The sequence below is a fragment of the Aotus nancymaae genome, unplaced genomic scaffold, assembly GCF_030222135.1.
Source record: "Aotus nancymaae isolate 86718 unplaced genomic scaffold, 86718_ANA_hifiasm-v0.15.2.pri h1tg000032l_1, whole genome shotgun sequence".
In the NCBI taxonomy this organism is placed as follows: Eukaryota; Metazoa; Chordata; class Mammalia; order Primates; family Aotidae; genus Aotus; species Aotus nancymaae.
In genome coordinates, this window is record NW_026988446.1 from 483,178 (window position 1) to 505,983 (window position 22,806).

Genomic DNA, 22,806 nt, shown 5'->3' on the forward strand with positions numbered 1-22,806 from the left:
GTAGTTCCTAATGAAAGGATTTTATTCTTTTCATGGCTAAAGAGTATTCCATTGTGTGTATATACCACATTTTCTTTATCCATTCATCTGTTGATGGATATTTAGGTTGATTCTGTATCTTGACAGTTGTGAATATGGTTCCAATAAACATGGGAGTGCAGATAGCTCTTCAACATACCAATTTCATTTTCTTTGAGTACCTACCCAGTAGTGGAATTGTTGGATCATATTGGAGTTCTATTTTTAATTTTTTGAGAAACCTTAATATTGTTTTATAAAGTGGCTGTGCAAATTTACATTTCCACCACCAATGTGTATGGGTTCCCTTTTCTCCACATCCTCTCCAGAACTTGTTATTTTTTGTCTTCTTAATTATAGCCATTCTAACTGAATTGAGGTGATATGTCATTGTGGTTTTGTTTTTCATTTCCCAGAACATTAGTGCCATTGATCTTTTTTTAAAAAATACACCTGTTGGACATTTATGTGACTTCTTTTGAGAAATGTTTATTTAAGTCTTTTGCCGATGTTTAAATCAGGTTCTCAGTGGTTTTGTTTTGTTTGTTTGTTTTGTTACTGTTGAGTTGCTTGAGGACTTTATGTTTTGGATACTAACATTTTATCAGTTATATAATTTGCAAATGTTCTCCTATTCTGTAGATTGTCACTTTACTTTGTGGATTGTTTTATTTGCTGTGTAGAAGCTCTTAAATTTGATGTAATCCCATATGTATATTTGTGCTTTTAGTGTCTACGTTTTTGAGATCTTATCCAAATAATCCTTGCCCAGACCAATGTTATAAAGCTTTCTCCTAATTGTTATATAGTTTCAGGTTTTACATTTAAGTCTGTAATCTGTTTTAAGCTGCATTTTATATACGGTGAGAGATAAGGGTCTAATTTTATTCGTCTAAATGTGAATATCCAATTTCCCAACACCGTTTCTTGAAGTAGCTGTCCTTTCCCCATTGTATGATCTTGGCATCTTTGTTGAAAATCACTTAACTGTAAATTTATAGATTTAATTCTGGTATCTCTATTATATTCCATTGGCCTCTATGTCTATTTCTATGCCAGTACCATACTGTTTTGTTTACTATAGCTTTGTAGTAGTGTATTATGAAGCCTGTGATATAATGTCTTCGGGTTTGTTCTTTTTACTCAAAATTGCTATGGCTATTTGGTATTTTTTTGTGGTGTCATAAGAATTGTAGATTTTTTTTTCTGTGTATATGAGGGATGTCATTGGTATTTTGATAGGGATTGCATAAAATCTGTAGATTGCTTTAGGGAGTATAGACATTTTCATTCTTCCAAAATGAACTCAGGATATATTTCCATTTATTTGTGTTTTACTTCAATTTTTTACATCAATGATTTATAGTTTTCAGTACAGAAATCATTAACCTCCTTAGTTAAATTTATTCCTAATTATTGTATTTTATTTTATATTTTTACCTATTAAGAATGAAATTCTTTTCTTGACTTATTTTTATAGCTGAAGAATTAATATACAGAAATGCTATTGATTTGTATGTTGATTTTATATCCTGCAACTCTTCTAAATTTGTTAATCAGTTCTACAAGCTTTTGGTAGAATCTTTGGAGTTTTCTATATATGATAGCATGTCACCTTTAAGCAGTGACAATTTAACTTCCTCCTTTCCAATTTGGATGCCTTTTATTTATTTATTTATTTTGCTTAATTGTTCTGGCTAAAACTTCCAGTACTATGTTGAATATGAGTGCCAAAAGTGGACACTCTTTTCTTGTTCTATATCTTAGGGGAAAAGCTTTCAACTTGGCCTCATTCAGCAGAAAGTTAACAGTGGGTTTTTCATATATGGTGGATCACCTGAGGTCAGGAGTTCTAAGACCAGCCTGGCTAACATGGTGAAACCCCATTCCTACTAAAAATACAAAAATTAGCTGGGCGTGGTGGTTTACACCTGTAGTCCCAGCTACTTGGGAGGCTTAGGCAGGAGAATAGCTTGAACATGAGAGGTGGCGGTTGCAGTGACCCAAGATCTCACCACTACACTCCAGCCTAGGCAGCAGAGTGAGACTCAGTCTCAAAAACAAAAAAATCCATAGCATTCCTATTCACCAAAAATATCCAAGCTGAGAGCCAAATGGGAACAAAATCCCATTCACAATATGCAAAAGAAAAAAGAATAAAATACCTAGGAATACAGCTATCACAGAGGTGAAAGATCTCTACAAGGAGAATTACAAAATACTCCTCAAAGAAATCAAAGATGACATAAACAAATGGAAAAAAAACTCCATGTTCATGGCAGAATCAGTACTGTTAAAATGGCTATAGTGCCCAAAGCAATTTACAGATCCAATGCTATTCTTATCAAACTCTCAATGAAATTCTTCATAGAATTTAAAAAGAACTATTTTAAAATTTACATAAAACCAAAAAAGAGCCCTAATAGCCAAGGCAATCCTAAGCAAAAGGAACAAAAATGGAGGTATCATATTACCCGACATCAAACTATGCAAGATTTTAGTAACCAAAACAGCATAGTACTGGTACAAAAACGGACACATAGAACAATGGGACAGAATAGAAAGCCCCCAAAGTAATGTCACCCAACTACACCATCATCTTTGACAAATCTGACAAAAACAAGCAGTGGGGAAAGGAATCCCTATTCAATAAATGGTTCTGGGATAACTGGCCAGGCATATGCAGAAGATTGAAACTGGATCTCTTCTTTATACCATATAAAAAATCAACTCAGGATAGATAAATACTTAAATGTAAAACCTAAAACTTTAAAAACTCTGGAAGATAACCTAGGAAATAATACCATTCTGGACATAGATCCTGGCAAAGATTTTATGATGAAGACACCAAAAACAATTGCAACAAAACCAAAAATTGAGAAATGGGACCCAATTAAAATAGCAAAAGCTTCTTCACAGCAAAAGTTATTATCAACAGTGTAAGCAGATAATGTACAGAATGGGAGAAAATCTTTGCCAAGTATGCACCTGATGAAGTTATAATAGCCAGGGTCAATAAGGAAGTTGAACAAATTAACTAGTGTAAAACAAACAACCCAATTAAAAAGTAGGCAAAGGATGTGAACAGACACTTTTAAAAAGAAAGTATGTAGACTGGCAACAAGCATATGAAAAAATTCTCAGCATCACTCTTTATTAGAGAAATGAAAGTCAAAAACACAATGAGATGCCATTATTATTGGCACACCCATCAGAATGCCTATTATTAAAAAGTCAGGAAATAACAGATGGTGGCAAGGTTGCAGAGAAAAGGGAATGCGAAGACACTGAGGGTGGGAATGAAAGTTAGTTCAGCCACTGTGGAAAGTAATTTAGCAATTTCTCAAATAACTTAAAATAGAAGTATCATTTGACCCAGAAATCTCATTATTGAGTATATATCCAAAGGAATATAACTTGTTCCTACCATAAAGGCACATGAAAATGTATGGTCATTTGTTTATTTGATTTATTTATTGATATATTTGATTATTTTCAGTTATATTATTTTCATTTGGTTCTCTTCATAACTTCTGTTTCTTTGCTGGTATGTTTTATTGTTTGTTCATCTTTTTTTTTTTTTTTCAGCACTATTCATCATAGCAAAGACATGAAGTCAACCTAAATGTCCATCAGTGTTGGACTGGATAAAGAAAATGTGGTTACATATACCCCATAGAACACCATGCAGCAGTAAAAGTGGATGAGATCATGTCCTTTGCAGGAACATAGATGGAGCTGGAGGTCATTATTCTAAGCAGAATAACAATGGAGGGCTAAGTACCGACTGTTCTCACTTACATGTGGGAGCTAAACATTGAGTAAATATAGACACAAAGAAAATAACAACAGAAACTACTTGAGAGTAGAGAGAGAGAGGAGTGTGAGGACTGAAAAACTACCTGTCAGCTACTATGCTTATTATTTGGGTGACAAAAGAATGTGCACACCAATCCCTTGTGACGTGCAGTTCACCTATAGATCAAACCTGTACATGTATTTCTGAGCCTAAAATAAAAGTTAGAAAGAAGTAATATAATAATATGTTCTTAATCTAATTAACAGCATCTATGAAAAAATTCCTACATTAAACTTTGTGTTTCATGGTGAAAAATACCAAGAGCTATCCTTTTGAATCTGGATAAAGGGTATTTAGAAATACTTCAAAATTTTTTGTGAGGTTCTTATAAGCCTGAAAGTATGTCAAAATTTTAAAAATAATATAAAATAAAAGCTGTCAGGAGCAAAACCAAAACAAAATACATTCCTTAACCTTAATCTATCAATAAATCAGTTGGTGTTTCTCTTATAGGTAATGTCTCTTTTCTCTCTGGTTGGTCATCAGGGTTCCTTCTTTGTCTTTACTTTTCAAACATTTGCTTATGATGTGGTTTGTTGCAGATTTATTTATGTTTATCTTATTTGGGGTTTTCTAATCTTATTGAATTTGTAGATTTTATGCCTTCCACCAAATCTTGGATAGTCATGGCCAAGATTTCTTCCAATACTTTTTCTGTTTCACATTCATTTTCTTTTGGGCTTTGAATATATGAATGGTAGATCTTTTTCTTATGTTATTTCCCCACAGATCCATGAGATACCTTACATTTTATTATTTTCAGTATTTCTTTGCTGTTTTTTTTTTTTCAGGGAAAAAACTTTCTTACTTGTCTGACCTACACTGTGACTTTCCTAGCTCTGTAGAAAACCATATATATGGTACTCTTAGAAATACTAAAAGAGTGGGTATACAGTGTTTCTACCATAAAAATGTTAATTATGTGAGGTAATACAAATGTTAATTAACTAAATTTAGTCACTCCACAATGCATCTATGCTTCAAAACGTTAGGCTGTAAACAATAACACATAAATTTTATGTCAGTTTTTTTAATTATAAAAAGAAATGAATGCAAATTGATCACAAAAAGATGTCATAAAGAATAAATAAAATGAGAATACAAGATCAACAAATTTTATAAACCTAACAAAATAGCCTAAATAATAAACCAATAGTATTCTATTTGCAGAGATATCAAATATGTAAATACTTTAATAAACTTGAAAATGCATACATTAAACTAATACTGTATGTTATACTCGCCCAGTAAGAGAGTGGAGACTATTACCAGCACATAGAAAACAACTTAAAAATTGACCATTTATTTCACCCTAAAAATGAGTCTCAATAAATTCCAAAGAGTCAAAAAATTACAAGTATTGTGGAATGTGTAATATATGTATGCACATGTGCATATATGTGTATCTGTACACATAGGTATATTATGTGTGTGAGTGCACATTTGTAAGACCATTATGAAGTTATCTCTAGATTGTTAAGTAAAAAAAAGTATAATGCAGAAAGTGACATATAATATTTGCTTATATTACAGTTTGTTGTATATATCATATAACAAAACATTACATATATGCGTATATCTGTGAGAAATATCTAATGTAGATGACAGGTTGATGGGTGCAGCAAACCACCATGGCACATGTATACCTGTGTGCAGAATATGCAGGTTTGTTACATAGGTATACACATGCCATGGTGGTTTGCTGTACCCATCAACCCATCATCTACATTAGGTATTTCTCCTAATGCTATCCCTCCCCTATACCCCCACCCCCTGACAGGCCCTGATGTGTGATGTTTCCCTTCCTGTGCCCATGTGTTCTCATTGTTTAACTCCCACTTGTGAGTGAGAACTTGTGGTGGTTGGTTTTCTGTTCCTGTGTTAGTTTGCTGAGAATGGTGGTTTCTAGCTTCATCCATGTCCCTGCAAAGAACGTGAACTCATTTTTTATGGTTGCATAGTATTCCATGGTATATATGTGCCACACTTTTTCCAATGAAATCTAAATAACTTAATGAGGTTGAATCCCAGAGTAGATGCCTCATTATTACAATGCTCTAAGTAAATTAACCCAGCCTATTCAGGAAGGGAAATTTATCACACACACTACTTTTCTCCCTCTCACAGTCACATACCAACAAATAAACGGCACAAAATACACAAAATGTTTTGTGATATTTGCATGTATGATGTGCTCATGCCCTTATAGGCAAATATTTGTGTATATGCATATATAAATATTAGAAGTTATGTACACATTTTTGGAAAATGTTGGAATATACATTATGATATATATGTGAGTGTATTGCATATATCACTTTATGAATATTCTTCACATAAAGAGTACAGAATTTTGGAGACAATACGACTGCTAGGAAGAAGGCAGGAATAAGAGGAAATTTGGAATGGAGGTAACTATGAAAGATCAGTAAAATCTGAGATGCTCTAGAAAATGGTTCTAGAGTAGAGAGGTGATGTCCCATGTCGAAACTACTAGTGTTTCAGAAATGCAAACACCTTCCTAATCCCTGCCTGCATCTCCCTATTCTGGAAGCTGTACACCATTGGGTTTAATGTGGGAGTCACAAGAGTATAGAGTGCAGCTACCACCTTGTCTCTTTCAAATGTGTAGCTGGAAGCAGGGCGGATATAGGTGTAGATCAAAGGGGAATAGTAAAGGGATGCAACTATGACATGGGATGAGCATGTTGAGAAGGCCTTCCTCTTGCCTTCTAATGTGCGGATACGGAGAATAGCAGCAATGATAAAACCATAGGAGATGCAGGTCAGAATAAAGTCCCCTACGGCCAGGGTAACATCAGCCACATACACCATCACCTCATTGATTCTTACAGGGCTGCAGGACAAAGCCAGCAATGGGGGTATCTCACAGAAGAAGTGGTCAATTGTGTTTGGCCCACAGAAAGTCAACCTCACGATGAGAGCTGTGTGCACCCAAGAATTGATGACTGCGATAGCCATGACCATGCTGAGCAAGGCCACACACATATGGTGGTTCATAATAGTGCTATAATGAAGAGGGAAACAAATGGCCACGTAGCGGTCATAGGCCATGGTGGTGAAGAGAACCATCTCGGCTCCCAGAGACCAGGTGAAGAAAAAGAGCTGGGACATGCAGCCTGCATATGAAATGGTGTTTTCTGATTTTAGCATGGTCCCCAGCATCTTCGGTATGATGCTTGTTGTGCAGCTGATGTCCACAGTAGCCAGTGTCAGAAGGAAAATATACATGGGTGTATGCAAGGTGTTGTTATAGATTATGGCAATGATGATGAGCATGTTGCCAAGAAAAGCCACAAGATAGATAATGAGAAAAATGAGGAAGATAATTCCCTGGAGTTCAGGCTTTTTGGTGAAGCCCAGAATAATGAACTCAGTTACAATACTGTGATTCATCCTGCTTGGGTGACTGAATGGCAGTACTTGCACAGAGTGAACAACCGAAAATTGAAAGAATCTGTGTGTTGTTATTAGGAGATAACATGAGAGGCATGTGTATTTAGGGACTTAATTCTCGATTGGACACAACTTTGCAGCATGAATTCCCCTGTGATGGAGTTCTGTATTCCAGGCAATATCCTCTGTTTTCCAGACAAATCCCATTCTCTGATGTATGTTCCTCCATGGATGACTCAGATAAACTGAAGCCAGTGGTTGAGAAGAAAAATATTTTAAAAATACCTTTAAATATTTTTATATCTTCACTTGAAACTTGTCTAAATACATACATACATACATACATACATATATACACACCCACGTATATATTCTGGATATACATATATATTTAATGGAGCTATAATACAAATTATTGGATACCTCAGTAATTTAGTTAATTGCATGGTACATTTAAATGTCCTTGAGGTATATATGAGTGAAGATACTTGAAATAATACAAGCTGACAGGGCTAATTATAGTGGGGATATTTCAGATGAAAAATGCCCAAGCTATATTTTGAGGCTATATATTAATGGGAACATTGACTAGTGTATCTAATCCAAATACTAAACAATTTAACCAAATATCTGTGCTATAGTTTTTCATCAGTTTGAGAAGCACATTGCCAAAATGGACTGAACCAGCTATTTATTTTATTGTTATATAATGTCAAGGTAATTGGATTTAAAAATATAAAATGTAGTGTTGCGTCTTCATTTCATTATAGCTATAAACTGGCCATTTAAGCTCCATGAGATTTAAATTTATTATTTCTAAAAATTGAATAAATTGATGTAAATATTAGATGTTAGACGGAGCCACTATTTCTAAAGCATACGCAAGGATAAATGGCAACTGGAAAGTTTTCTGGAAAATAATTGCTAGGACGCAAGAGAAATGTGTGTCCTATGTTATTTCCCCCCAAAACTTCTATAGCATTCTGTTTTCTGTTTTCTTTTACTTTCTTTTCTAAAAGAGATCCTCATCTCTTTCCCAGGCTGGTCTCAAACTCCTGGTCTCCAGAGATCCTCCTGCCTTGGCCTCCCAAACTGCAGGGATTACAGGCGTGAACCACTGCACCTGCTTGCTGTCTGTTTTCTTTCATGCTTATTTATTTTGGTACATTTTTGTGCACAGACAGTTACATGAATTAATGGCTTTGAGAACTATTATGACTGGATGAATCTAGTGAAAGTATTCAAAGTAGTTGTGAATTTATTCATAAATTTATGTTTATTAATGTTCTTAAGTTTTCAGAGATCATGTTGTACCTCTGATATCTAAACAGAGACATAAATAAAAACAATTTTTGAATGTGGGTCCACAAATTTAGTCTGTTTTTCTTTCTCAGGCCTTGTACACTCAAGAATTTGTTAAATAAATTTTAGCTACTGACATATTCTTCTTTAACTCTTTAGACTAGAAGAAAAAATAGAGCTTTTGTTTAATCCATAATCTATTTCAGAATCTCTTTGTATTAGTTTACCCAGACAGAAGGAATGTTACAGTCACCATTATTTGGGTCTTTGGCATGTGACAGGCTCTATGTTAGGTTCTCTGCAGAGGTGATATAATTTTGTCCACACAAGCATATTGAGTCTTTAATATTTTTATCTTTATATAGTTGATACGCAAACAATGCATGGGAGTTGAAATAATAGTAGGTAGATTATATGTCTCATAAGTGGAAAAGCCAGGATTAACACCTAGATCATCTGACTCCAAATAATTTGCTATTAACCTCTCTGCTATATACCTTCAGACAAAACACCAAATAATGCGGCAAATGTACACAACTAAAAAGTATAAGAGAGATCTGAAAGAATATGGATTTTTATTTTGAAATAGAGATGATTTTGAAGAGGAAAATATAGACGAGATAGATTCTTAAAATCAAATGTTTTTGAAAGTATTGAATTTGAATATTTGAAAGATCTGATACTGAAGTGATATTAACTAATTTAAAAAATACTATACATTGAATATGTTCTTGGAGAACTGTTACTTATTAATGTAAGTACTGCAATTTATCAACGTTATTTATCCATGTAACTGTTACTGATCAATTTTCCTAAAGCAGGGTATGGAGAAGGAGATCCCAGTCCCAAGTACACAAAGGCAAGTTTCACACAATTCTTAAAGTTTATAGGAGACAGAAAAGTACACCCCTGTTCCACCATCTCTAAGTTAAGAAAAAAGGTGAAGGAACCTGAGGATTCTGTTTCTCTTATCTTCTTGTAATACCCTCACCTCCTTCACTGGAGTTATGACAGTGGTTTGTTTGACTTCGTTCTTAGTGCTGGTTCCTTGGTTTGACTGGTTATTGTATGTGAAGGATGCTGAACCTGGAATGACACTATGACAAGTTCACTGTGAGGAGGGGGTGTCTGCTGACTGAAAAACTTGTACAGGATGTTCACCACTGGCTTAGGTGGAGATATACCGTCTTCTACACTTAGGTGTCCAAACAGTGGTCAATAGTTTCTCTTGAAATTCTGCAACTGATATTAGTCTGACTTGATGCTATGGTAGGCTCCAGAAAAGCCACAGTAGCCAGAAGAAGAGGGCCTGCCTGCATCAGCAGGAAAGTGTATTTCTCCAGAAATAGAAAGCCTACTTTTATTTGTTGGAAATCAAAAAGCCATTTGTTCCTGGTCATGTCCCTCTCTGGTCATCTCCTCTGAAATTATCAACTCAGCTTTAGTAATTATGTTTAATCTAGCTTAGATTTTCTATTGACCAAAATCTGGAGGCAAGAAAAATCAGTGAAATTTAGTTCGAATCATGGTAATACATATGGCCTAATCTTGACCCTGTCTGTGACCTTGCATTTTTAACATACATTCTTCAAGCCTGTTCATCCCCATTGATTAAATGGGAATAACAGTAGTAAACTCACAAAGATTCTTTGAGGATTAAATAATGAATGTGAATCTTTAACCCTATTCTGGGGACTTACTGAGCTACCAATCAAAGGTAAAAAATATTATTTAGAGTTCCAAATATATAATTTTGAAAAATCATATTTTAGTGTGTGAGTATTCAGTCATTAATAATGAGGCAGTTTTTTACTATTTAATGGAAGAAATTTCCATAAATATTTGAAAAGATTGAATAAATATTATAATAATTAAAGAATAACCACATTGGAGTAGGACAATAAAGTATAATTCAATTAATTCTATAATAATTATAATAAAGATGACTTTATTCAATAAATATGTAAAGGTCACACTTTATGCTAATTGTTATGCTATTAGATTATGATGATGTAGAAAATGTAATATACATTCTCAGTTATTTCAGCATCAGTGATAAAACAATGAACAGTAAACTAATATGCTTTGAGACCATAAGAACATTATTAGAAGTATAAAATAATTTTTTATAGTAACATAGCACACTTAATTTGGTCTTGGATAAAGTAATGGAAAGGCTAACTAAAGACATGAGTGTGATATCTGAAACCCTAGCACCCGTGATTTTCATTGCTTAGTCAATATTCCTTTATATTTACCATTGTATTTACCATTTATACTGTTCTTTTGTCTCCTGCATATCTTTTCTTATATGGGAGCATTTTTATTCTCATCAGTAACTCTGCTTTTAGTCCACACAAATGTGGTATTGTCTCCAAAAGTAAACAGGTTTTGGGGAGTGTGAATGGAAAGGGAAAAGGAAAGAGAAGATAATTTCCAATAAAACTAGCCTGGTGTGTGGTTCACACCTGTAGTCCCAGCATTTTGGGAGGCTAAGGTGGGAGGATCACTTGAGGCCAGGAGTTTGAGATCAGCCTGGGCAGCATAGCAAGACCCTGTTTCTACAAATAATTTAAAATTCGCTGGCCTGAAATCCTAGGTACTCAAGATGCTGAGGCAGGAGAATCACCAGAGCCTGGGAGGTGGAGGTTGCTGTGAGCTGAGATTGTGCCACTGTACTACTGCCTGGGTGACAGAGCCAGACCCTGTCTTAATGAAATAAAAATAGGAGAAGATAGAACTACTTGAGATTATTATATTCAAAGGTAAGGAATTATTTTGTTATTAAGTAGTCAATAAGGGAGAAATTTTAGATTTCTGACAGAGGAAGTAGTATGTGATTAGAAAGCCAGCCCCGAAGGCATCATATAGGATGAATTCAGAGGGAGACATTATTTGCCTATCTTAAACTGAGACAGTGTTTACAAGCACAATTGGTCTGTAGAACATTATCAGTTTATGTTTAACAATAGGGTTTATTTGTAATAATTAATTGCCAGAATAAGATAAAAGTGGTACAAAATATAAAACTACATACAGAAAAAACCTAAACCATTTTTTTTGGCAGGATGCATTGCACTGGCAAATGAACATTGGCAACCATTTCCTGGAAAGAGTGAATTGAGGTCACGTTATGTTTACTTACTCTAGAACAGCAAACATTTACTAATAGTTCACACTGATGCTTTATTTATGGGCCATTCACCATGCTATTTTGTTTAATCATGAGAATACATTTAAGAATTAATAATATTCATGTCACTATTTTACATATGAGGTAGTTGTTGAAATTATCAAATGTGCTCATTGTCACACAGTCAGACACTGGCCACATGGAAATCTGAATCCAGGGAGTCTAATGACAAAATTCACTCGTGGTGTGTTTTAAGCCAATGTTATATTTATGTCAACTCCAAGAGCACAGTTTATTCTTCTGTATCAATTACATCATTATCATCATCTCTGTTTTCAAATATTTTCATCTTCATTGTCATAATAAAGAGTACTGGCACACATTTAAAGGCCTATGTTGTATAAGGCAAGATGCTAAGAACTCACTGCAGCAGCCACTGTGTTCTATGGGAACAGAGTGATACAAATTACTCCGTACTCTCATATTCCTGAATGATTTCTGTCAGACAATTTCATTCTAGGCGAGTTTCTATTAGGTAGGGCTAAGTCAGAGGTGATTCTAATTCAAGCATTGTTCAAGGAGAATGTTACATTCTCTTCAGCTTAGCTTCACAGTTGAAGTACTGGAAAAGAAGTGAAAGTAGCTATTTCTTAATTTTGAAAGAGGCAGGAAAGGAAGGTCAGTGTACAGGAAGTATAATAAATGGTAAAAAGATAAAAGGTGGTTGAGATTAAGGAGAGTCAGTACCTGCATGCAAATCATGGCCCTGTCCTACAAAGGATAATCAACCACTTGCTTAGCCAGGGATTGTCCAGGCTTTGGCACATCCTAGGAGGCCTCTCAGTCTTAGGCAAACTGGGAAAGCTGGTCACCCTAGGACATCCGAGGCCAGTGCAATTCCTGTCTGAAAGCATTTTATTTTCTATGTTTGGGAAGACATAATTTTTCAAATTTGCATTGTTTTCTAAGTTTTCAAAGAGATCATTTTTTTTTTTAATTCAACTCTGAATGTACACTCACATTTTTACAGAGTCTGTCATAGATTCTTATAATAGGTAGACTATGAACACCAAATGAATAAATAAAATCCTCGTAAGGCCCTATTTTTGAGAGGTGTTTCAAGCAGCTTAGAACATTCTGATACAGTGAGAAATTTTCCAAGCTAATTCTTAAACCATTTAGCTAACTCTTTATGCTAATTAAAGAAAGGAGATATTCTAAAACAATTTCTCACACGTTAAGTATTCCCATAACTTGGTAAAGTATATTAACCTCAGCTTTTGCATATTTGATATGAAAGGAAAAATTTTGAAAGGCAGACAATATAAATATATGCATCATCAATGTTTTGATATATTCATAGCATAAAATCTCCTGTTTTAAATTAAACTACAGTCCATGGATGGATTTTTTTTAATGCTATGACTAAAAAGGAATTAAATATGTTACCTGGCTCAAAAATATCTCAACTCAGGCCATGATTTTATGGTAAACTTAAGAATTAGACAGTATGTGCACAAATACTCACTGTAGTTTTTTGTAGAGTATTGCCATGTTCAAATGGTGACCTGTATTAAATCACTGGAAAAAACTAAAAGTACAAGAGCCCTTGCCAGTTTTCTATCAAAGTAGCTCTTTCATACTTGCTTAAGTAATGGTTTATTTATACTTAAGATCAATGAAAAGCATGGTTCCTGACCCAATGACAAGGGGCCCCAGGGAAGAGCATCTTGAACTGCTTTGCTATTAGTTACATTAAAATGTATCCCAGAGGAACAGTTTTTAAAACCCTGAACTAATTACTAATTATGATGTACAATCACTTGGTCTTTGTGTGTCAACCTTTTTCTATGAACACCAAAAGGTATCCCAACATAATGTCTTCATGGAGTAGGAAACCTGAATAATGAGACACAATGGAAATCCTGGTGGGAGATTTAAAGAATAAATGAATGGACACTATTATAAAAGCAATTACATCTGCTTGGGAGATCTTCTCCCAATATAAACTTAGAGAGTGTTAAAAGAAAAACCTTAGACAAGTTAAATTTAACAGAGTTTAATTGAGCAGAGAAAATAAAAAAATTTATGAACCAGATAACATTCAGGACCAAAAGCAGCATAGAGAGCTTCATCCCACAACATGTGCAGGCAATATTTATAGCCAGAGATATGGAAATGGCATGCAGAAATAATCTGATTGACTATAGTTCTATGTTTGCCTTATTTGAATGTTTTTTCAGGTTTTGGCTTACAGTTGACTGAAGCTTAGGCTGCTATGATTCGCTGAGACTTTGCTACTTGTTATAGTATATGCTCTGAAGTTAGGTTGCAGGTTGTTTATACATTAAGTTCGATTATAGTTCACTGTGTGCACAGGCAGATTTAGGACCAACAGTTCCGTTTAATAAGAGGCAAAGTGGTAGGAAATGAATTCCAAGATGAAGGTTAAAACAAAGTTTGTAGTTTATTTAGTCCTCTACTCTGCAGGATTGGAGGATCTTGCAAATAAACTATGCAATACAATTTTGTTTCATTTGCTTAATGTACCACATAAACCCTTCAGCTAAATTTCTTTCTGTATTGTTTGAAAACCTGTTCTCTACATCCTTTTGGTGTTTATGCATACTCAAACACAAATGCATCTCATCTGCATGATGTACTCATAATAAAATAACATTGTCTCTGTGAGGTTGACCAAAAGGATGGAGAGGCAGACCCAGGGTCAGGTTTAGCAAGTTTATTTCAACCTGCCAGGCTGGCTGCCTCACCACAGGCAGTGAACGCAGCAGCCTGGCTTATAGACTGTGGGAGTTATATAGGGGGTTTGCAGGTAGCCGGGTGCTATTCTAAGAAAAAGTGCATCTTAGTTCTTAGGTGCTAGCATTCTGCTTAATTGGGTCACCATCCTGGGTTCGAGAGCTGGGTGCGACCACATCCTGGAACCTAGGTGCCCTGTTTACAAGGCTTGAGGCTGTTTTTGTTGTGAGCTTGGCTTAGCAGGGGAGAATTAGGAGGGGGTCTCTGAGCTTGCCTTGCTGTGACCCTAACAGTCTCTATCTCTCTTCCTGAATAGCCTTGTAGTTTGAAATGTTCATTAGAATTCAAACACACATTTTTATGTTTACCATATATTTCTTTCTTCTATTTGTTTATCTTAAAGTAAGGTTACTTGGGTAAATATCAGATCATTTTAACAGCTTTTTAAAGCTTCCAGACAGCGATCTAAATGCTTATTTCACATTTACTATAAGCATAGTATTAATAAATATTAGTTAAGTATATAAAACTGTCAATATGAGAGGAAGTAAAGGGCAGAAATGATACGTAGTTTTAATCACACGGCCAAATAGACATTAAATCATTTGCCTTTAAAGAGTGTTTGCTGTTGAGCCAGTTGACATAATTTGTCTTGCTTTAGTAATATTTTTTACAGGTAAAATAACCTACTCATTTCCACAAGGACAAAACATTATTGTTTTATCACTCTGAACAAGTACATTAAAATAATACAGTACAATTTAAGATGTGATGACTGGACAATGAATCGGAATAACCTGGAATTAAATGTATTTGTAAATGGGCTGAGAGGAGGTATTTGATCAAACAAAAAAGCTAAAATACTTGAGCCAAATATGTAAGTGCAATACAGTTTTGTTTTTTAAGAAAATCAGTCAGTCTTAGTACTTTAATTTCACCAGTTTGTATGCATTTAACTTAATTTCAGACACATTGTGTTTGTTTTATGTATATGGTATTGTTACTTGGCTCATCTATGTTCCTTTCTTCTCCCTGTTTTATTTTACTTTATTTTATTCCACATTTCCATCGATGAGCTGAGTAGTCATGCTTTTCTACACCATTTTGAGTGTTTATGCATTTTTGACTTATTACAGTCAAGTAGAAATGATTTATTGTACCACTTTCTAGAAATACTGTGCTTTTAAAACACTAACTACTTTAGTCTCTTCTTTGTATTATTTTTATAATGTATTATAATTAAATGCACATCTCAAACCCCACCACTTGTAAATTTTATTGTTTAATCAGTCTGTATTCCTTTGCATGTGCCCTTATATTGATTTTTTAATTGTTCTTCCACTTCTGCCCATTTTTCCCACATAGGACCTTTTTCTTGTTCCTGAATAACTTTTTTAAATGCAAACCTATGGGTTTGCTGACAAGAAATTCTCTCTTTTCTTATGTATTACAATTTTTGGTGGGTGATTCATCAAACTTTTACTAAATAAAACTTACTGTATTGTAAAAAGGGAATTTGGGGTAGTTCCTTCAATGGCACAGTTATTCAAGGTACCTGCTGCTAGATCTCTAGGTCTTTTTTTTCCCATTTTCAAATTTTCTTTCCCATTTCCCAATCTCTTATTCCCTCAACACACATAGACACACACACACACCCCTACACACTTTGTGTCTTTTTATAGGGACATATTTACAATAGACACTTAGTATGCAAGTTTACAAGTTTATGGTTGGAGAGGGCACTGAAGAACAAATGCTTTTATATACATTTAGTGGCTTTTTTCCACGTTTTTCAAGAACACAAGACATTGTGATTAACTATAGTCAGCATGTTCTACAATATATTTAATTCATTCCTTCTATCCAACTGGAATTTTGCATCTTTTGCCAAATATCTCCCCAGCTGCCTCCCCACCGCAGCACCAACACTGTCTTAGCCTCTAGCAATCAACATGTTACTCTCTTTTTCTATGAATTTGACTTTTTTACACTCTACATACAAGTGAAGTCATACACTATTTGTCTCTATGTGCTTGGCTTTTCTCACTTAATGTAATGCTCTCCAGGTTCATCCATTCTGTTGCAAATGACAGGATCCTTTAATGGCTGAATGATATTCTATTATGTACATATACCATATTTTCTTATCCATTCATCTGTGATGGACACTTAGGTTGATTCTGTATCTTGATTATACTGAATAATGCTGCAGTGAATACAGAAGTGCAGATATGTTTTTGACTTAGTGATTCCATTTCCTTTTATGCACACTCAGTAGTATGATAGCAGAATCATATGGTAGTTTTATTTTTAATTTTTTGAGGAACCTCCATATTGGCTTTACTAATTTTATATTTATAAAAATAGTGTGCAAGAGATCCCTTTTTACCATATTTTTACCTTGTCTTTCATATTCTTGATAACAGCCATTCTAACAGATGTGAAGGTGGTATCATTGTGGTTTTAATTTCCATTCCCCTTGTTGCTTAATAATGTTGAACAGCTTTTCATATATCTGTTGGCCATATGTATGATTAGTTTTGAGTGATATTTATTCAGATCCTTGGACCATTTTTTAACTGAGTTATTTGTTTTTTTTTTCTTTATTGCTATTGAGTTGAGTTTCTTAAATATTTTAGGTTTTAACCTCTTATCAGATATATGATTTTAAAATAGTTTTTTCCATTTCGTAGGTTGTCTTTTCACTGCTGATTTTTTTCTCTGCTGTTTACAAGCTCTGTAGCTTGATGTGATCACATTTATTTTTGTTTCTGTTGTCTGCGTAAAATTTTAGGGTCAAATCCAAAAAAGTCATTGCCCAGACCAATGTCATGGAGCTTTCTCTTATGTTTTCTTTTTGTAGTTTTACAGTTTTAACTTTTACCTTTGCGAGTATAATCTATTTTGAATACGTTTTTGCTTACAGTGTAAGATAAGGCTCTAACCTGATTCTTTTGCATATGGATATCTAGCTTCCTCAGCAACATTTGTTGAAGAGACTTCCCTTTCCCCATTGTGTGTTTTTGACGTCTTTGTCAAAAATCAATTGGCTATAAATATATGTATTTGTTGCTGGGCTCTCTATTCTGCTCCATTGGTCTATGTGTTTGTTTTTATGTCAGTAAGTTGTTGTTTGGATGACTATAGCTTTGTAGGAGATATCAGAGTAATACTGGCCTTGTAAAATGAATTTACAATAATTTTTTTCTATTCCAATTTTGAAATCATTTGAGAATAAGTGTTATCAATGTTTTCCTTAAATGTTTGGTAGAATTCAGCATTGAAGCCATTTGATCTTGACATTCTTTTTTTGATGGGAGATTTTTTTTTTTTAAATTCACTGTTTCTGTATTCAGATTTTCAATTTTTTTTTTTTTTTTTTTTTGAGACAGAGTCTTGCTCTGTCACCAGGCACCAGGCTGGAGTGCAGTGGCATGATTTTGGCTCACTGCAACCTCCATCTCCTGGGTTCAAGTAATTCTCCTGCCTCAGCCTCCCGAGTAACTGGGACTACAGGCACGCGCAACCATACCCAGCTAATTTTTGTAGTTTTTAGTAGAGACGGGGTTTCACCACGTTGGCCAGGATGGTCTCGATCTCTTGACCTTGTGATCCACCTGCCTTGGCCTCCCAAAGTGCTGGGATTACAGGCGTGATCCACCACGCCTGGCCCAGATTTTCAATTTTTTAAGTAATACAGTTATGGTAGGTGTATATGTTTAATATTTTATTTCCTGTAGGTTTTCCAATTAGTTGACATAATAGTTTATAATATTATTTTATGATCCTTCATATTTGTGTGGCCTCAGTTGTGTAAGGTCTTCTTTAAGCTTTTATTTTATTTATTTGAGTCTTGTCTTTTGTTTCTAAGCTATTTTGTCTATTTTTTCAAAAAACAATTATTTGTTTCATTGATCTTTTATAATTTTTTGTCTCTATTTTGCTTATTTCTGCCCTGATCTTTATTATTTCTTTTCTTTTAATAATTTTCAATTAAATGTGTTCTTACTTTTCTATTTACTTGTGGTGCAATGTTAGGTTGTTTATTTGAGGTTTTACTTTTTTGATGTAGGTGTTTATTGGCATAAATTAATTTTTAGAACTGCTTTTACTATATGCCAAAGATTTTGATATGTTATACTTTTTTTTCATTTGTCTCAATTTTTTTTTAATTTGCCTTTTAATTTCCTCATTTACCCATTGGTTGTTCAGAAGCATTTTGTTCAGTTTCTGTGTATTAGTGAACTTTCTGAAGTTCCTCCTCTTGTTGATTTATAGTTTTATATACTAAAAGACACTATACAATTTTAATCTTGTTAAATCTGTTAAGACTTGTTATGTGGCTTGATGTATTATCTAGTCTAGAGAAAGTTCCATGTGCAGTTGAGAAGCATGTATATTCTGCAGCTGTTGTATGAAATGTTCTATAAATGTCTGCTCTAGAGTGCAGTTTAGTTCTGGTAGGTTGTATGTATCTAGGAATTTCTTCATTTCTCCTAGCTTATTGAATTTGTTGATGTTTCCTTGTTCATGTCTGTTACGTCCTCTGTATTTCTGTAGTATCAGTAGTAATGTCTCATTTCTATTTCTATGTCTCATTTTTATTTCTATTTTATTTGAGTCTTCTCTTTTGTTAGGCTAAGTTTATAAATTTGTTTATCTTTTCAAAACAGTGACTCTTAATTTTGTTGCACTTTGCCATTTTTTTGTCTTTATTTTATTTAAATCTGCTCTGAATCTTATTCTTTTCTTTTCTCTCCCCCCTCCTCTTTTTTTTTTTCTTCTGCTAACTCTAGGCCTAATTTTTCCAGTTCTTCAAAGTGGAATTTTATATATTTTTAATTGGGGATCCTTTTTTTTTTTTTGACATAGGTTTTTTTTAAATTTATTTTTTATTTTTTGCTATAAACATTCATCTTATTAGTACATTTTTAATTGCATACATTTGGCATCTTGTATATTCATTTTGTTTGTCTCAAGATATTTTTAATTTCCCTTTTATTTTCTTTTTGAACTACTGATTGTTTCAAAACATATTGTTGAATTTCCATATATTTGTGAATTTTTTGATATATATTCTCTTTTTGATTTCTAGTTTTATATTATTTACTCATGAAAAATACTTGATATTATTTCAGTCTTTTAAAATGTGTTAAGGCTTCTGTTGTGGCTAAACATATGATATTCTTGTAAAGGGTTTCATGTGTGCTTCAGAAGAATTTGTATTCTGCTGCTATTGAATACATAATATACATTCTGTATAAGTGTGTTATGGCCATTTAATCTAAATTGTAGTTCATGTCCAATGTTTTCTTATTAATTTTCTTGATGGATAATGTGTCCATTGTTAAAAGGGAATACAGAAGTCCCCTGCTCTTATTGTATGGCAGTTTATCTATTCCTTTATATGTACTAGTATTTGCAGATCTAATAATATTAATATTTTACCAGAAGGTGGGAAGGGTGGAGAGGGTGAAGAGAAGTTGCTTAATGGATACAAAAATACAGTTAGATAGAATATCTTCTGCTGTTTGTAGCACAGTATAGTTAGCAAAAATTAATTGTATATTTCAAAATAGCTTGAAGTGAAGATTTAAATGTTTCCAACATAGAGAAATGATTAATGTTTGAGGTGATGTATATTCTAATTATCCTGATTTGATAATCACACATTATATGCATGTATCAAAGTGCCATAGCCATATGAACCCTCTGAAGATGTTCAGTTATGCTTTGATAAAAATACTGCAATGAATAAAATTTAAAAAGTTAAAAACAGAAAGATCATATTAAAACAATGGGGAAAAACTTGATGATACTCATTTGTAAAGAACAGATTTGTTGCACTGTGTGACAGTATTAAAATACAGTTCAAATGTGCAGTTATAAAAACGTTGTTAATAGTGAGTGAGAAAATGAAATAAAACAGAAACTTAAGCTTAGAAATTGACTCTAGCATACATGATGTTTTGGTATTTAATAATTTTGGCATTTAAAATCAGTAAAGAAGTAAGCTATCTAGAAAGAAATTGTGGAGTAATTAATTAGTCCTTTGGGACATGATAACTCTAGTTCAAAACCACACTCTCTAAACCAAAATTAATTATGAAACAAATATGATTTCAAATAGCAAAGTAAATAAAACTACAGAAGCTACCAGAATTTTTAAGATTATCACTTCAATCTGAGGATTTACATTCTTGTCTGAACACAAAAGCCAATATAATAAAACATGGCTAACAAAAAATTCACATTTATTATAGAAATTATTGTAAAGAAATACAATATAAAAATATTTATATTGTAAATTAAAAAATATAAAAATATTTATATTGAAAAAGACTAGGATATATATGACAAACTAAATTCAATACTGTATTAATATTACAATTAATTTAGTGGCTTAAAATAACAATGAAACAAATTTATTAACATACATTTATATAATTTAGAAGTCCAAGATTGGTTTCACTGGGTTAAATTTGAGCTGTCAGCAGAATTATATTTACTTCTGGAGAATATAGGATAGAATTGATTTCCTTACGTTTTTCAGTTTCTAGAGGCCATTCGTTTTCTTTGCCTATTATAAGCTTCCTTCACGTGAGAGCTAGGAATGTTCCACCAAGTCCTTCCTGCCAGCTTTCTCTTTCTCTTACATGTGCCTCCCCTTCTACTTTTAAGGAGTGTTGTGATTATATCAAGCCCACCTGAATCATCCAGGATAATCTCCATATTTTTAGGTCAGTTGATAAGCAACCTTAATTCCATCTGAAACCTTAATTCTCTTTCCCTATGCAACCTAACACATTCTCATGTTCTAGGGATTAGAACGTGGACATTGTTCAGAGCTCATTATTCTGCTTATTATAATTGCATGTCTGAAACATCATTGATAAGGGAAGTTTTCATTTTTAAAACAAATTTTCAAAAAATCCATTGCTCTCTTTAAGTCTATTATTGGTGTATAGGAATGCTTGTGATTTTTGCACATTGATTTTGTATCCTGAGACTTTGCTGAAGTTGCTTATCAGTTTCAGGAGATTTTGGGCTGAGATGATAGGGTCTTCTAGATATACAATCATGTCGTCTGCAAATAGAGACAATTTGACTTCCTCCTTTCCTAATTGAATACCCTTTATTTCTTTTTCTTGTCTGATTGCTCTGGCTAGAACTTCCAGTACTATATTGAACAGGAGTGGTGAGAGAGGGCATCCTTGTCTAGTGCCCGATTTCAAAGGGAATGCTTCCAGTTTTTGCCCATTCAGTATGATATTGGCTGTTGGTTTGTCATAAATAGCTTTTATTATTTTGAGGTACGTTCCGTCGATACCTAGTTTATTGAGAGTTTTTAGCATAAAGGGCTGTTGAATTTTGTCGAAGGCCTTCTCTGCATCAATTGAGATAATCATGTGGTTTTTGTCTTTGGTTCTGTTTATGTGGTGAATTACATTTATAGACTTGCGTATATTGAACCAGCCTTAAAGAGAGCCAAATCAAGAACGAACTGCCATTCACAATTGCTACAAAGAGAATAAAATACCTAGGAATACAACTAACAAGGAACGTAAAGGACCTCTTCAAGGAGAACTACAAACCACTGCTCAACGAAATAAGAGAGGACACAAACAGATGGAGAAACATTCCATGTTCATGGTTAGGAAGAATTAATATCGTGAAAATGGCCATACTGCCCAAAGTAATTTACAGATTCAACGCTATCCCCATCAAGCTACCAATGACCTTCTTCACAGAACTGGAAAAAACCACCTTAAACTTCATATGGAACCAAAAGAGAGCCCGCATAGCCAAGTCAATTCTAAGCAAAAAGAACAAAGCAGGAGGCATCACACTATCTGACTTCAAACTCTACTACAAGGCTACGGTAATCAAAACAGCATGGTACTGGTACCAAAACAGAGATATAGACCAATGGAACAGAACAGAGGCGTCGGAGGCGACACAACATATCTACAACCACCTGATCTTTGACAAACCTGATAAAAACAAGCAATGGGGAAAGGATTCCCTGTTCAATAAGTGGTGTTGGGAAAACTGGCTAACCATATGCAGAAAGCAGAAACTCGACCCCTTCCTGACACCTTACACTAAAATTGACTCCAGATGGATTAAAGACTTAAACATAAGGCCTAACACCATAAAAACACTAGAAGGAAACCTAGGCAAAACCATTCAGGACATAGGCGTAGGCAAGGACTTTATGACCAAAACACCAAAAGCATTGGCAACAAAAGCCAAAATAGACAAATGGGACCTAATCAAACTCCACAGCTTCTGCACGGCAAAAGAAACAGTCAAT

The 22,806-nt window shown here is 33.9% G+C and overlaps 1 protein-coding gene and 1 long non-coding RNA gene across 2 annotated transcripts in view; one reads left to right on the forward strand and one right to left on the reverse strand.

Moving 5' to 3' along the window:
- Nucleotides 1-5,635, forward strand: part of LOC135277712 (uncharacterized) — a 35,215-nt gene extending 29,580 nt beyond the window's left edge. The window contains exons 2-3 of the long non-coding RNA XR_010345310.1: nucleotides 3,607-5,450; nucleotides 5,610-5,635. This is a non-coding gene — a long non-coding RNA (uncharacterized LOC135277712). The remainder of the gene's footprint in view (nucleotides 1-3,606; nucleotides 5,451-5,609) is intronic.
- A 735-nt stretch (nucleotides 5,636-6,370) lies between these two features.
- On the reverse strand, nucleotides 6,371-7,294 carry LOC105731072 (olfactory receptor 13G1). The gene has a single exon (XM_012472650.3). The coding sequence runs from the start codon at nucleotides 7,292-7,294 to the stop codon at nucleotides 6,371-6,373; it is 924 nt and encodes a 307-aa protein (XP_012328073.1).
- Nucleotides 7,295-22,806: the final 15,512 nt, after the last annotated feature.